A 12,949-nucleotide genomic window follows, 5' to 3' on the forward strand; every position below is an offset into this window, starting at 1 on the left:
CCCAGTTTCAACTGGCCTATGCTCTTCTCTTGTAATTTATTCCACAGTCAAATAGATCCATTGAAGGCAGGGTGTGTGGGCTAGCTGATGGACAGTTGTACTCTCTAGTAAACATTTAAATTGAGATAAATGTGATGCAGTAGGCAAACAAAGGGACTTTGAGTGAATGGGAGTAGCTGCATTTTGTTCTTCTTTTAACTGCTATTAGAACATAAGAACGGCCATACTGCATCAGACCAAAGGTCCATCTAGCCCAGTAGCCTGTCTGCCGACAGTGGCCAGTACCAGGTGCCCCAGAAAGGGTGGACCGAAGACAATGATCAAGCGATTTGTCTCCTGCCATCCTTCTCCAGCCTCTGACAAAGAGAGGCCAGGGACACCATTTCTATCCCCTGGCTAATAGCCTTTTATGGACCTAACCTCCATGAAATTATCTAGCTTCTCTTTAAACTCTGTTGTAGTCCTAGCCTTCACAGCCTCCTCTGGTAAGGAGTTCCACGGGTTGACTACACGCTGTGTGAAGAAGAACTTTCTTTTATTAGTTTTAAACCTGCTACCCATTAATTTCATTTGGTGTCCTCTAGTTCTTCTATTATGGGAACTAATAAATAACTTTTCTTTATTGGCCCTCTCCACACCACTCATGATTTTGTATACCTCTATCATATCCTCCCTCAGTCTCCTCTTTTCTAAACTGAAAAGTCCCAGCTTTCATATGGGACCTGTTCCAAACCCCTAATCATTTTAGTTGCCCTTTTCTGAACTCTTTCCAAGGCCAAAATATCTTTTTTGAGGTGAGGAGACCACATCTGTACACAGTATTCAAGATGTGGGCGTACTATAGTTTTATACAGGGGCAGTAAGATATTCTGTGTCTTATTTTCTATCCCTTTCTTAATAATTCCTAGCATGATTTAATTCTTCCCCATGAGGTGTGGGAGTTGCCACTTGAAGTGCTGGAGGTTGGATTACAAGGATGTTACCTGAGTGGAACAGGGACTAAGGAGGAGAGGGTATTTTCCATAAGGGTAGATGAGGGTTAGCAGTTTTCCTTGAAGAGGCTGGCAGGGTTGATCCTGAGTTTTTTTCTGAGGTATAAGCTGAATCATTCGGTGGATATTGGAAAACACCTTTCCCACCTGCTCCTGGTCTGGCTTTAGCCAGATGCACTGTGGTGTGTTTCTCTTCCTCTCAAATGCCTGTTGTTAATTTTCTGTCTTAGGCAAAGTTACTAACACCTCTTCCTTGTCCTCCCTGGGACTCAGTGTTCTCATGGTGCCCAGTCTTCTCCCTACAAGGTATACAGAACTGACTCGGAAGTCAGAGAGGGTCACTTGTATCTTTTGCTGGCGTAGAATGAGACAGATACTATGCTTGTTGCATTTAAATCAGGGGTGGGCTATAATTTTTAAAAGGAGGCCACTTCAGAAGGGGGAGGGCCAGGAGACTTCTTGTGCTTTCCCCCCACTCTGATTGGCCTGGGGCGGGGGAGCACAAGAAGTCTTCGCCTTCCCTCCCTCCCTCCCTTGTACCAGCCCCTAGAGAGAAAAGCCAGATGTTTTAAAACAGAGGATGTCCCCTCTAGGCACCTAGGGGCAGGAGACCTCATGCACTGTCCCTGCCCCCAGGTCAATCAGGGCCCTAGGGACGGAGGAGTGCGCAAAGTCTCCTCGCCCCAGAAGAGCATGCAGTGGCTAGAGAGAGGCGCCGCGCCGGCTGTTTTAAAACAGCTAGCGTGTCTCTCTAGCTGCTGAGCGCCCCTTGTAGGGTGGGAAAAGGACACAAGAGACTTTGTGTGCTCCCCCTCCTGCCAAAGGCAGCTGGAGATAAAAGCTGGCTGTTTTAAAACAGCTGGCGTGTGCTCTTGCAGGGGTGAGGAGACTTCGTGTGCTCTCCTGCCCTCAGGCCCTGATTGGCCTGGGGATGGGGGAGCAGCAGGGTGGCCACGGGCCAGATCCACCAGCTTGGCGAGCCAGATCTGGCCCACAGAGGGCCCTTTGCCCACTCCTGATTTAAATGCTCCCTCGCCTTCTCTTTTAGTGGTTCCCCCTCTGTCCGCTCACTGTCAGCATCACTCATCTTAGGCATGATGAAACAGGAGCTCCTTGTCTTCCTTGGGTCATTGTTGTGGGCACTCCATTCTGTCACCCAAACTCTTGCATTGTGTGTGTCCTTTTCTGTCCCCATCTCTGTTCCCCACATGTCTAAGCAGTTCACCAAATCCTGCCAGTTCTTTCTTCATGACATCTCAGATACGATCCTTCCTTCGTGTCCTTACGGCAGTGGTGGGCAACCTGCAGCCCGAGGGCCACATGCGGGCCATTGAGGTTCCATGTGTGGCCCATGAGACATTTTGCTTACCGTTATCCACGTGCCAGGTTGCCAGATTCCATGTAGGTTTTTTTCCTACTGGTATTACCAAAAGGACACGCGCTTAAAAGCAAGGGCACTTGAAACGAGACATGTGCTGATTTCGCACAACATTGTGAGAGCCATGCGCTCCCTTTGCATCCAAAGCGCACTCTACAAATTCTAGGTGCGCAAGTGCAGCTATGACAATCTAGCCAGCCCACTGAGGTGAAGGAGGATCACTCATGCGGCCCACTCACTGGGCTAGGTTGCCCCTCACTGCCTTACAGTCACAAAGTTGGTTCAGGCCTTCGTCACTCTGATCTTGACTGGGGTTCTTTTTTGACCTCCCTATTCCCATCTTTCTTCCCTGTAGGCCATTCAGAATGCAGCAGTTAAGACCCTTCTCCCCTCTGCCAGCTGGACCACATAACTCTGCTCTCTGCTTCCCCCATGGCTGCCTTTTCCCTTCCATCAAGTTAATAGATCTTAAGGTCATAAGTGGTCATTGCTTAGTATGACCTCCTACGTGAGACAGTACATAGGATTTTCCTTTATTAATTCCAGCTTCAAGTCACCTAGATGTGGTTGAATTAGAACACACCTTTTAGAAAAACATACAAATGTAATCTAAAAAAAATGCTTGTGAAGAATCCACCAGAAACCATGGCATTAATAGTTATTTACCCTCATAGTTACAAAGTTGTGCCTTATTTCTAGTCCAGATTTGCCTCGTCTCACCTTAGAGCAATTGTATCTTCTTATACCTTGTTTGCTAGATGGAACATTCAAATTTCTGTTCCCAATATAAGCTGCCTATTGACTGATCAAGATACCCCTCCTCTGATAAGATAAACACAGTTCCTTAAGTCTTTAACTACCAAAGGTGTTTTTTTAGTTCTTCTCTGAACCCTCTCCAACTTCTAACATCCTTCTTGAATTGCTGGTGCCAGAATTGGAGACCATATTCCAGCAGTGGTTGCACCAGAACCAAATACTGGGTAATAAAACCTTCCTGCTCCGAATTCTTGTTTATGCATCCAAGATTTGCATTGGCCCTTTTGGCTACAGTATCACACTGGGAGCTCATGTTGAGCTGGCTGTCCAGCATGATGTCCAAGTCATTTTCAGAGTCACTGCTTCTCAGGTTAGAGTCCCCCAGCCTCTAAGTGTGGCCTATGGTCTTTGTTCCTGAATGTATGCCTTATATATTTAACCATGTTGAGAGATGCACTTTGTTTGCTTATGCCCAGTTTACTAAGTGATCCAGAATACTCTGTTAGTGGTTTGTCCTCTCAATTATTTAGCACTCTCCAATCTGTGACATTACCAGCTTTATTAGTAAAGAACTTCATTTTCTTCCAGTTCATTAATAAAAATATTAAATATCATAGGGCCAAGAACCAATCCTTGCGAGACTTCATTGGAAATACGCACTTAATAATAATTCCCTGTGTACAGTTACCTTTTAAGGCCTTTAATCCATTAAATGTGTGCCCATATTGGTGTTGCATCATTCTAGTTTCTTAATAACAATGTTTGCTGTACCAGCACTACTACTAGTGCTATTATTTTAAGCAACCAAACTTGTAATGTCATAAAAATTATATCAAGTTAAGCAGGGTCTATTTTCCCTAAACCCTTGCTGATAGATGTAACCCTTGCCTTCAGAATTCTTTATTCATCTAGTCCTGTAACATGCACTTACAGAGTGGACTGCCTGGAACAGTCTTCTGCACCATGACACACACACCTGTCTCAGTTTCCCCTTTCAGAGTCTCCTGTAAATCCACTCAGGCTCTTTTGTTTAAATAATGCCCCTCCTTGGAGCCAGTTTAGTACCAAAATTTGATTGATTACTCCCCATCAAAAATCCCAAACATAGTCCATTTCTCATATCCTGTGTATATCATCCTTAAAACCCCACTCTCTGCTGGGAGGCCATCATTATCAGGGGAGTGTTCCTCAGTCCCTCCAGGGTTTCTGTGGTCCCTCTGAATCCAGCCCTGGAGATGTCCTCAAGTAAACTCCTCTGCTGCTCTCCTGATCCTCTTATGTGAATACGTCATCTGGCTTGTTCCCAAATACAGAACAGAAATATTTATTTAACACTTCTTCCTTTTCTTCGTTATTGTTTACAGTTTCTACCTGTTTCCATCTAGTGATGGACTGATATCGTTGTCATGGTTCCTTTTGTTCTTGATATGCTTCACTCAAAACAACCCCGAACCTCTTCCTTATTGTCTGTAACTCTGCTGGCTATAGTTTTCTTCATCTCCTTTTCAACTTTCTACAGTTTCTAGCTTCTAATTTGATCCATTGCTGTCAGTTTCCTCTTTTTTCCATCTGTTACATACTGTTTTTATTTTTTTATTGCTGCTTTCACTTCTTTTCTAAACCAGACTGATTTTCTAGCCAGTGTACCTTTCTTCCTTGATTGTGGCCTTTTGAATATTAATTAAAATGTTCTTAAACACTTCCTAGTGATCATTCACATTTCTCTATGTAAATTTTCTCCTGGGTGTTTGGCTCCTGTGTGTTTTGAACTTTGTGAAATTGGCTCAATTGGAAGTGTTAATGCCCAAGACTTTCTTTTATTTACACTTACAACTGCTTTTTTTTTTTTTTTTTTTTTTTTTTAGTTTTGTGAGCAGTTCCTCTTTTTATCAAGATGAGAATTCTCCCTCACTGGATGCAACACACTGAGCTGTGAAATTGTCATCTGTAATTTTCCCTCCCTTTCTGCATGATTCCATTCTGTCCTTTCATTTTTACAGCGCACTTCATTCTGCCTCCTTCCTCTACATCCCTGATGTTATAGGTGGGACCATCTTTGAAATCCCTTCTTAAAGCTCCCTGCTTTCACCCAGTCTGGGTCTATTCAAACTTTGCCTTCTTGTGCCTCAAAGTATCAGCCTAAGAAAGAGCTGTCTCCAGGTGCATCTAACTGCTGTCATCTATCTCTTTAGTCTGTAAGCTCGCAGGGCAGGGGCCATATACATTCATCCATGTCCTGTTTGGCACCAAGCCTTGTGCTTAGGCTTATCAGATAAATGATAAGAGGGACCGCTGGAGATAAGAGTATACTGGATTTGATGTTGTAAAGGGTTTGATCATAGAGATCACCTTGAGACTGTCACATGATGTGCTGAAATACCACTAAGCCCTTCCTGCCCTCTGGGGCACCCCACTGAGCCAGAACCTTTGACCTCCCCCAGCAATGGCACAGAGTTGGGATCACATCCCACAGCAGAGCAACACAGACACTGAAATCCACTCGGCGCTGGGAAGGCTTATTCAAAGGGATTTGTCATAGCACCCAGGTGCACAGCTCCAAGAGGGCCAGAACCCCAGAGAAATCCATCTTACTCTGCATAAAGTTTTATATAGTGCAAGCTCATAAGTTATTCCCTCCTTTTATCAATGAAAGAGAGAGATGCACAGCTATTATCCCTCCCAGGTAGCAATTATTTACACTGGGTTTATTAATAAACAAAAGTGATTTTATTAAGGATAAAAAATAGGATTTAAGTGGTTGCAAGTAATAGCAGACAGATCAAAGTAAATTACAAAGCAAAATAAAAATAAATTTGTTACATGCAATTTCTTACTCTAACAGTAATTTTAATAATCTTTCCTCACAAGCTGGGAGATCTCCCAAATTGAGCCTGATAGTTGGGATTGGTCCTGCCTTGGGCAAGGGGCTGGACTTGATGACCTCCTGAGGTCTCTTCCAACTCTGATTTTTCTTAATGTTGAGTTGCAGCAGACATACTGGATAATAAACAGGGGTGTCTTGGTATCTGGCAGCAATCCCTATTGTCTGGTTCCTTGCCTATGTATAGATTTTTCCCAAGGCGGGAATCCTTTGTGTTCAGTTTAAACTCTTTCACACTTTACATGGAAAAATACAGCATCCAAAATGGATTCCAGCATCAGGTGACCTGGCTACATGTTTTGGCAAGACCAGGCAAGACTATTCACAGTAAAAGCAAAACTTCACAGGTCATTGTCTTGAGTATTAGGTCATTAAGTTCCTTGAGTACTACTAATGGCCTTCACTTAGCATGCCTAGATTAGTAAATAGGTTTATATTTCATATTTCTAACTTCAAATACAGGAATGATACATGCACACAAATCTATCTATATGTTTTAGAAACGTGTATTTCTGTCTGTTCATGAATCAGTTTGTCCAATAACTTCTCCTAAATAAGAGTTAGGACCACTAAATTTGGTATGCCGCTTCCTCTCATCCTAACTTAAAGCAAGGTCAGATTTTGGTTGTTCTAGGACCATGGGATGTTCCTGAAATTCAATTGTTTTGCGTAAAATGGAAAGGAAGGGGTCTAGCAGGAGGCACAGTTGTACTGTTGAATGATCACAGGGGGCAGCAAGCACCCCTGACAAAAACTGCTAGTCAGGAGCATCCAACAAACCAGCCTGCCCTGGCCAGCAGCTGCCACTAGTTGCCCCCGGGCTGGCCCTGGGGAGCTTCTGGCAGCAGTCTGCATGGCCATCCCCTTGTCCCCTGGGTTTGCCAGCTGCCTTGCTTTTGCTGCTGGCGGCCTCGCTGCTGCCCCACCTGGCTGGGGCTCCCGAGGGACAGAATGCACTCCCAGGTACTGGGGCTCTCTGATCCAGCAATGTCCATGGTCCTGGCAGACCATGGATGTTGCCTGAAGAGGGAGTCCCAGATTCCAGAGGTTCACCCTGTAGAATGTGCACATTCAGCAGATTACAAGCTTCCCAATGATTCCTTACGAGACTTATTTTACAAAAGCATATTTGAGTTATGCATATTCATATTTATGGGAAATGCTTATGAATAATATGAAATACACAGTCCTGGTTGGATCACTGGTCTCTTTTGGTATGGCAGTAGAGAACAGGATCCCTCCCTTCTCCTGCCAGAAGAAATGATATTCAGGGAGGGACACGTCTCATGGACCTTTTCTGAGCACCCTGATAGTAACTGTTTTTTTTCTCTTGCTACAGCTGAATAAGTTTTCAGAGGACACACTCAGCAGCTACACAGAGATGGTATCTTCTCAGGTACTGTTATCACTGTTATTTACTAGTCTTCCATTCTCTTTCTACTTCATGGCTATCTCCATAAGATCCTTTCCCTTGTCCCTTTGCGGGCAGCGTCAGGTCCCTGATTCTTTGCTGCTGGTGTGAGAAGCCTGCTGCCACTTTTTGTTGCTGCTTTATTCTGCTCTGCTTGCAGGTAGTATGTCTTTCCCATACACCCTCTAATGTAGAAACTGCTCCACTGGCCAGGGCTGAGCTAAATGTGACCCATTTACCCTTCCAAATGTCATAAATTAGAATTCAGCTGAGGTTTTGAAACCTAGCTTTTCTGTCTTGGAGAACATGTCTGTTTCAAGTCCTCTTGGTCGCTCTTGCACCACAGATTAAATGATTGGTCAAGAAAGACTGGTACCTGGTAGAAGGCTGGGGCAGAATTTAACTTAAATTAAAAACAAACAACCCTCATCCAATCAAAACTAGTCAACAGGGTGATAAGTAGCAGCAAGACTGGCACCCTGGCAGAGGTGAAATACAAAGAAAGGAAAGTGGGTCATTTGGGATGAAATCCTGATCCTGCGTCACACGCTTAATGATATTGTGTTCTCGCTAATGCTTCCCAAACCAGAGGAAACAAACTTTTAAAGGACCTGCCTGGATCCAGCGCCTCTCTAAATTACATCACCCTGATAAGATACTGCCTTGCCTAATCTGGCATTAGGATTTCCATGTCTGTGGGAAAGCAGAGGGATTTCCACAGCTAATTAGACATCCCCAAATGTCCCCGGGTTCAGTCTACCCATGCCACTGCTAGCCCCTACTCACACTCATATCACTGTCTCTGGACATTTCCTAACCTTCCTGTGCCAGTTCATCCCTTAGCTGAGTTCTGCAATTCAGTGCTCGAGCAGTTCAAAAGTAGGAACTTGAGGTCCTCTCCCTGGCTGCATGGCTCTGTTCCCTTTGTGCAAAGGCCTTGGCTGTGAGAGTGTGTCTGGAATATATACGGCCTCTTCTATTTGTTTTAAATTAAATATTGTTCTGCATTTGTGACTACAACTATGGGTGAAATCTAATCTGTCTAGCTTTGTCAGTCAACATAGTATTTGAGCACTGGAGGAGTTCAAGCATAGAAGGCATGCAAGGTGATAGTAATCCAGGAATGCATTTAAAGCCTGCTGTTCTCCATCAAAATGCAGACCGAGTTCAGCTGGGAACAAGCAACATACAGCTCTGAGGCTGGGACTGGAGCCCAGATTTACAGAGATGAGTCCATATGTGTTCGCCTTCTTTCATCCAGCCTCTGTTTTGGGATAGTACTCCTGTGGGAGACTGATTGTTTGTGATAGTAGCATAGTTAATTTGTAGTATTTTCCCCCATGCAGACCTTCCTTTAGTTATTCATAGATTAGATTTTTAGTTACATGGGAGGGGGGTATGGTGGTTCTAGCAGGAGATAGAATCCAGACTCCTGACTCCCCAGTTTACCTTCATTGTTCCCTCTAAGCTGCGGGGCAGCACAGCTTCACAGGTGATTAATAAGCCCCATCCAGTCAGAGGCTGAGGGCTCCAGGCAAGGAGCTAGCTGACTGGTCAGGGCTGATTAATCACCTGTGAAGATATGCTGCCCCACAGCCTAGAGGGAACACTGCTTACCTTGGGCAAGTCACTACACCACAGTGCCTCAGTTGTCCCATCTGGAAATGAGTTTAATAGGTGTGTGCTAGAGCACCCAAGGATCTGAGCATATTGTTTAGTAAAAAAAAATAAAAAATCCAAGAGTCAGCATCAACTTACCAGAGGTGAAACCCCTTCAGCATTCACACCTTTGTTTCCTGGGAAGATTGTGATGGTCCCAGCAGAATCCCTGTCCAAGGAACATACTTTCTATTTGCATTCAGCAGGGGGACTGCCCTTGCCTTCAGAAACTTCAGCCTACTCACACTTAGTCTCGTGCCACTGCAATGGATAATTTCACAGGGTCTCTTTGGCTCAAATGTGTAAGCATTTTTGTCGGCTTCACACACCCTTCCTCCCCCTTCCTCACTTAGGCTCTCCCCAGCGAATTGTCACCTGTCGTCTGCTTCTCTGACAGGAAATGCTACGTTGTATCTGGAGCCACTTTCTGTGTGTTTTAAAAGGCAAGTCTCCAACACTCAGCTTCACCTCCAGCTTACTTCACAGCCTGGGATCTGTCACTGTGAGTATCATTAGGTTGTCCCAAGGAAGACACCTAAATGGGACACTTGGCTCCATTCACAGCATTCTGAGTAAAGCTTCTTGTGGGGTTTCTAGTCTCCTGTGTTTGAAAGGGGCTTACGACCTCTATTGTAAAGTGCTTTGAGATCTCAAGAGTAAAAGCACTGTATAAGAGCTAGACATCTGTATACTAAGGTTCCAGGATTTTTGGTGTGAAGCAATGGAAACTGCTGTGTTCAAGGCTGAGAACTTGTTTTGTTTAGAATATCACTAGGTTCAATTATCACTGGGATTCGATGCCTTTTCCCATCCAATTTTTAAGCTCTCATCTATTTTCTGCTTTTTTACACTTCATGAATTACAGCCATGTGACAGCAAAAGTGTTAGCCTAACTATAGTAGTCTTTAAACCAAATGAGCACCTGTTCTCTTATAAGCACACTTCCAATAAAAGCAGTGGTTTAGATGACATTTACTGTGTTCTGGTAGCTTAAACCCAGGCCATATTTTTTGGTCTTATTCCTGATCTGCTGATGACATTAGAAAAAATACCTCTTGATCTTTCTGGGCCTTCGTGTACCAATCTGTAGAACAGATAACATTACTTGTGTCCTGCTCATGTATTTCACACTTAGTTGTAATAGGTCCAAAAATGAAACCTGCATTAGGTGACCATTAATTCAGATGGAATCAAGTTGTGCTCAGTACCTGTGGGAGTGCTTTTGGAATGTGCTCTCAAGAAGGAGGTTGCTTAACAAGGAACTTGCGTCTAAATTTGTATCTGAAAATCCACTGGGCCTCTGTGCTGTTTGTTTCTGTGAATATATATTTTAGGACATCGACTCACTGGGTGTTATATTTTGGGGGGTGTTGCGGGCTATCTTGGGATGTTACAGGTGCTTTGCTGTGTAGACAAGCAGGGGATACTATCGTGGCCAAATCCCAGTCCGGAGACAGTTCTGTTCTTCAGTGGGAAGGTGGAAGCCCCTAATGATAGCCATGAAGACCTGACGGATGAGCTCTCCACACACTCCTTCTGCCACCCAGAAATCGACGAGGAGGTGAGGGATGGGTCATCAATGAAGTGACACTTTGCTTTCCGCATGGCTTGGCTGGCAGCCTTAGCACTTCTGGCCAGGCAACTATCTTCAGTTCATGATCTGGCAGGATTTGTAGTTCTGTAGTTGAGCAAGTGTTGAGCTCCTAGAGGAGAATGTCATTGCTTGAATGATTAAGGAATGGTGAGGACAAGGTCCTCCAAAGAGTATCCTGTCCAATCCTCTTCAATAGAGGCCAGAGGTTGCCCTGTCCTCAGCTATCCAAATCCATCCCTGGGTAGAACAGGTCTAGCAACGTGCAAATCAGTAAAGGATTTCCCATTCCGGCCCATGAGCGACTCATCACTGTTCACCTCCTTGCTCTCTTGTAGCCCCATGAGAGAGATGCTCTGCTCTCTGGTCCTATGATGGATTTGGTCCACGTTGCCAATGAACAGGAGAGAAACGACTGGCCTAGTGATACCCCAAAATCTTCTGATGTCCATCTCCACAGAAAGCCAAACAGCAGAAGCAAGCATCCATCAGGGTCCAATGTGAGCTTCAGCAAAGACACGGATGGAGGCGAGGAGGTGACAACCCAGGTAAGGTACGCAAAAGCGGATACAGTCAGCCTCTCACTGACCTGTAGGACGGACTGTGTCAAGTGGAGAAAAATCCCTGCTTCCCCACAATTTGAGTTAGAGGATGACGAAATCTAACAGATGTGTATGAATTAAGTAAGAAAAAGAGCAGCTGAATCTATACTCGATGTCTTGCTGGCCTTGTGTATGGGAAGATGGCCCTCTAGCCAAAATCACATTATAATGAGAGGTACTTGGTAGACACACCTTCTCTGGAGAACAAATTACAGCCAGCATTGGCTCCCACAGCTTTGGCTTTCTCCTCTTTCCATGGGATACGGGAGCTGCTCATTTAAAGCGGCCAGCTTCGAAGTCTGATGATTTAGGTACCACTACTGATAGCTGTACACAAGAGAACAGGTTGTGAGAAGCCTCTTCATCATCATCCTGGTGATGCTAACACTCTGCTAGACCAGCTGCTGGTTTGACTTAGGGTATGTCTACACTACCTTCCTAGTTCGAACTAGGAGGGTAATGTAGGCATACCGCACTTGCAAATGAAGCCCGGGATTTGAATTTCCCGGGCTTCATTTGCATAAGCGGGGCGTCGCCATTTTTAAAACCCCGCTCGTTCGAACCCCGTGCAGCGCGGCTACACGGGGCACGAACTAGGTAGTTCGAACTAGGCTTCCTAGTTCGAACTACCGTTACTCCTCATTCCACGAGGAGTAACGGTAGTTCGAACTAGGAAGCCTAGTTCGAACTACCTAGTTCGTGCCCCGTGTAGCCGCGCTGCACGGGGTTCGAACGAGCGGGGTTTTAAAAATGGCGGCGCCCCGCTTATGCAAATGAAGCCCGGGAAATTCAAATCCCGGGCTTCATTTGCAAGTGCGGTATGCCTACATTACCCTGCTAGTTCGAACTAGCGGGGTAGTGTAGACATACCCTCAGAGATCTGGCATACATGCCTATGTGGTACATGAGAATGGCCATACGGGATCTAACTATCTATCCCCATATCTTATCTTCCAACAGTGGCTAGTGCCAGGTGCTTCTGAGGGAATGAATAGAACAGGGCAGTTTATTAAGTGATCCAACACCTGTCATCCAGTCCCAGCTTCTAGCAGTCAGAAGTTGAGATACCTGGTACATGGGGTTGCATTGTTGCACATCTTGTCTGATAGTCCTTGATGGACTTATCTTCCTTGAACTTGCTTAACTCTTTTTTTACCCAGTTATACTTGAGCCTTCCCAGCATCCTCTGGCAACAAGTTCCATAGGTTGTGCGTTGTGATAAGGAAGTATTTCTTCCATTTGTTTTTAACCTGCTGCCTGTTAATGTCATTGGTGACCCCTAGTTTGTGTTATGTGAAGGGGCAAATAATAATTCTCTATTCACTTTCTCTACATCATTCATGATTTATAGTAATAGATTAATATCCTTGGTCTGCATACCAGAGAACTGGTTAAATGACACAGATTTTTAAATATATGGTTCAAATTTGGTTTGTTACTGTAGTTGATTATTCATGAATATTTGATCCCCAAGCAGTCAAGAAATAGACATAAATCCTGAAACTGACACAGAATTCTATGGAAAGGAGAAAATGGAATAATGAGTATCAAAAATGTCATGTGATCAGTCTGGGACCAGAATCTTTAAACCATATACAGGGTGCCAGTTTGTGACCTTGAATACCAAATACCAGTAATGGATATTTTACTTGTAGAATGCCGAGTCTTCATTTGTGGCA

At 44.5% G+C, this 12,949-nt stretch overlaps 1 protein-coding gene across 2 annotated transcripts in view; it reads left to right on the forward strand.

Annotated features, from left to right (window-relative positions):
• The window catches only part of TMEM94 (transmembrane protein 94), a 115,372-nt gene that overhangs the window by 73,750 nt on the left and 28,673 nt on the right, over positions 1–12,949 (forward strand). For both annotated transcript variants that reach the window (XM_075903686.2, XM_075903685.2), the window contains 4 exons: positions 7,347–7,403; positions 9,475–9,579; positions 10,474–10,638; positions 11,007–11,216. In XM_075903686.2, the coding sequence (XP_075759801.1) occupies positions 7,347–7,403; positions 9,475–9,579; positions 10,474–10,638; positions 11,007–11,216 (537 nt within the window). The remainder of the gene's footprint in view (positions 1–7,346; positions 7,404–9,474; positions 9,580–10,473; positions 10,639–11,006; positions 11,217–12,949) is intronic.

This window comes from Pelodiscus sinensis, chromosome 20 (genome assembly GCF_052426305.1).
Source record: "Pelodiscus sinensis isolate ZL-2025 chromosome 20, ASM5242630v1, whole genome shotgun sequence".
In the NCBI taxonomy this organism is placed as follows: Eukaryota; Metazoa; Chordata; order Testudines; family Trionychidae; genus Pelodiscus; species Pelodiscus sinensis.